At 44.2% G+C, this 2,339-nt stretch overlaps 1 protein-coding gene across 1 annotated transcript in view; it reads left to right on the forward strand.

The window, feature by feature from the left end:
- The window catches only part of LOC107117704 (nesprin-2-like), a 77,591-nt gene that overhangs the window by 19,135 nt on the left and 56,117 nt on the right, over positions 1 to 2,339 (forward strand). Inside the window, exon 9 of the mRNA XM_015419861.1 lies at positions 1,808 to 1,963. Within this exon, the coding sequence (XP_015275347.1) occupies positions 1,808 to 1,963 (156 nt within the window). The remainder of the gene's footprint in view (positions 1 to 1,807; positions 1,964 to 2,339) is intronic.

The raw sequence follows: 2,339 nt of genomic DNA on the forward strand, positions 1-2,339 counted from the left end.
CCTCCTGGTCCTCCCCCCCCCCACTGTTTCCTTGCAGAGAAGCGAAGGCGCCTCGCTCGCCTCTTGGCGGCCTCGCTTTGGAAAGGGGGGGTGGAGGACACGGGGGGAACCGGCAGGATGGAGGGGTGCTTCCCTCCTCCTGCTGCTTCCTCCTCTGCCTCCCTCCCCCCCCCCGCGAGTATCGCGGGTCCCCCCTTGTATATATATATATATATGTGTTTTTTTATATTTAATAATGTATTATATGTTACGATGTCATGATCTGTTTTGTGATCCGCCCTGAGCCCGCTTGCGGGGAGGGCAGAATATAAATTGAAACAAGCAAATAAATAAGTGAATTGGGAGGCATTTGAGCCGAGGGATGGAACGGGCGCAGGCTAAGCGCTCCTGGTTGCTTAAGCTATTGTAAGCATTACATTTGCGCTGGTCGTAACCTGGATGCGGGCTTATCAGTCACAAGGACTCTTGAAAAATCTGCAAGGTGAGGGGAATGGAGGGCAGCAGCAGTGAGTGAGGGAAATGACACAAGAACACCTGTGCAGGTGCCAGGGAGAGCAACCCTGTGAGGTAGATTAGGCTGAGAGACTGTGACTGGCTCAAAGTCACTCAGCGAGCTTCGATGGCCTGAGTGGGGATTTAAACTTTTGTCTCCCAGATACCAGTCTAACACCCTTAGCCACCCTTAGCCACTGTACCACACTTTCTATATCATGGCAGTTCTTTTCAGAGATGTTCTGTGGGCTTGGACTGGAGTAATTCACGACATAATTATGCTATATGAGTTGAAATAGTTGAAATAGTTGAGAAATTCTACTTTTTCTACATACATACATACATACATAATTATGCTATATGAGTTGAAATAGTTGAAATAGTTGAGAAATTCTACTTTTTCTACATACATACATACATACATATATATGCTATATGTATATATATATATAAAATTATTAGTGCTATTTATACTACGAAATATATGAACCTGGAAGAAACACATCTAAACAGTTCCTTGTTTCGAAACAGGATTCTCCAGTTCTTCACAAATACCTTGTAGTCACAACTGCTTCGTGCAAACTGGGATATTTCAAGGAACAGTTCTGGTTATTCTAAAAACTCAGTTTCGTCTTTATTAGGTTATGATTTTCCCCCTCCTTGACATTCCTGAGGTTATTTATAGGTATACCTTACAATTGCTACCTGTATAACGAGGGGGCAGATCCTCAGAAAATATAAAACCATAAAAGTGCCTTTAAGACAATTGATCAAAAATAACCCCTGAGAATCAAGAATTAGGTATGTAAGAAAAATGCAAAGAAAATCGGAAAATGTAAAGAGAATCATAAATGGGAGTCTAATATAAGTTTTATTTAGTGGACAAACTAGGCTGTAGTCCATGAACATTTACAAGGGAATCTTTTAAAAAAGTGTTAATCTTTAAGAGATGCCACAAGACTCAAGTTTGTTTGTTTGTTGAAAGGGAAGCTTTATTCCAGAATGCATTTGTTCACTGTTTGCTAAATCTTTGACACCTAGGCATTTCCTTAGTCTCAGTTGGCAAACAGAGGGAAAAGAGAGCCACAACCAAACTAAGACACAGGGATGCAGTGGCCACAAAATTCCCTGACTTTTGTCTGGCCTCCTTATATATGCAAATTCCTCTCTTCCTTTCCCCCTCCCCCCTGCAGGCCAATCATAGGATTAACTAAAAGGTTTGCAAGAGGAAACACACACACACACACATACTCCATCCAGGAGCTTAGCCTGAAAAGGTTGTTGTTGTTTTTGTCCCCGGGGCGTTTCAATGCAGGAGCTGGAGAAGTCACTGGCCAGCTGGAACCGTAGCCTGCAAGACCTTGGCACCATGAAGGCCGATCTGGCTCACTGTCTCCTCGCCGAAGACGTGATGGTCCTCCGGGAGCAAGTCCAGCATTTGCACCGGCAGTGGGAAGAGCTCTGCCTCCGCGTAAGTGACTTACGGGGCAGGCTGCGGGTTCCTTGGCCGGGTTTCAATACACCGGTGCCGAAAGGGGGAGAGAATATCTTGCAAGGCCCTTCAGTTTCACACAAAGGAGTTAGCCGGACGATCCTGAAAGTTTAAAACACTGTCTGCAAGCGTAATTTGTTGTGGCTAAGCAACAGTGGGGGGGGGGACATCTGCCCTCTCCTTCTCCTTTTGTTCCGCTAATGTGCCCTAGTAGTTTTGAAAACTTTCAGGGATAGCAGGAAATATGTAAATGGGGTCAAACCAGTGATTTTTTAAAAGAAAAGGCTTTGGATGCCTTTGTTTAAAATTTAAAGAAGCAACAGAGGGCTTTAGAAGGGTGAAACAGAAATGGCCT

Source organism: Gekko japonicus, unplaced genomic scaffold, assembly GCF_001447785.1.
Source record: "Gekko japonicus isolate JY-2015 unplaced genomic scaffold, Gekko_japonicus_V1.1 scaffold2958, whole genome shotgun sequence".
Lineage (NCBI taxonomy): Eukaryota > Metazoa > Chordata > Lepidosauria > Squamata > Gekkonidae > Gekko > Gekko japonicus.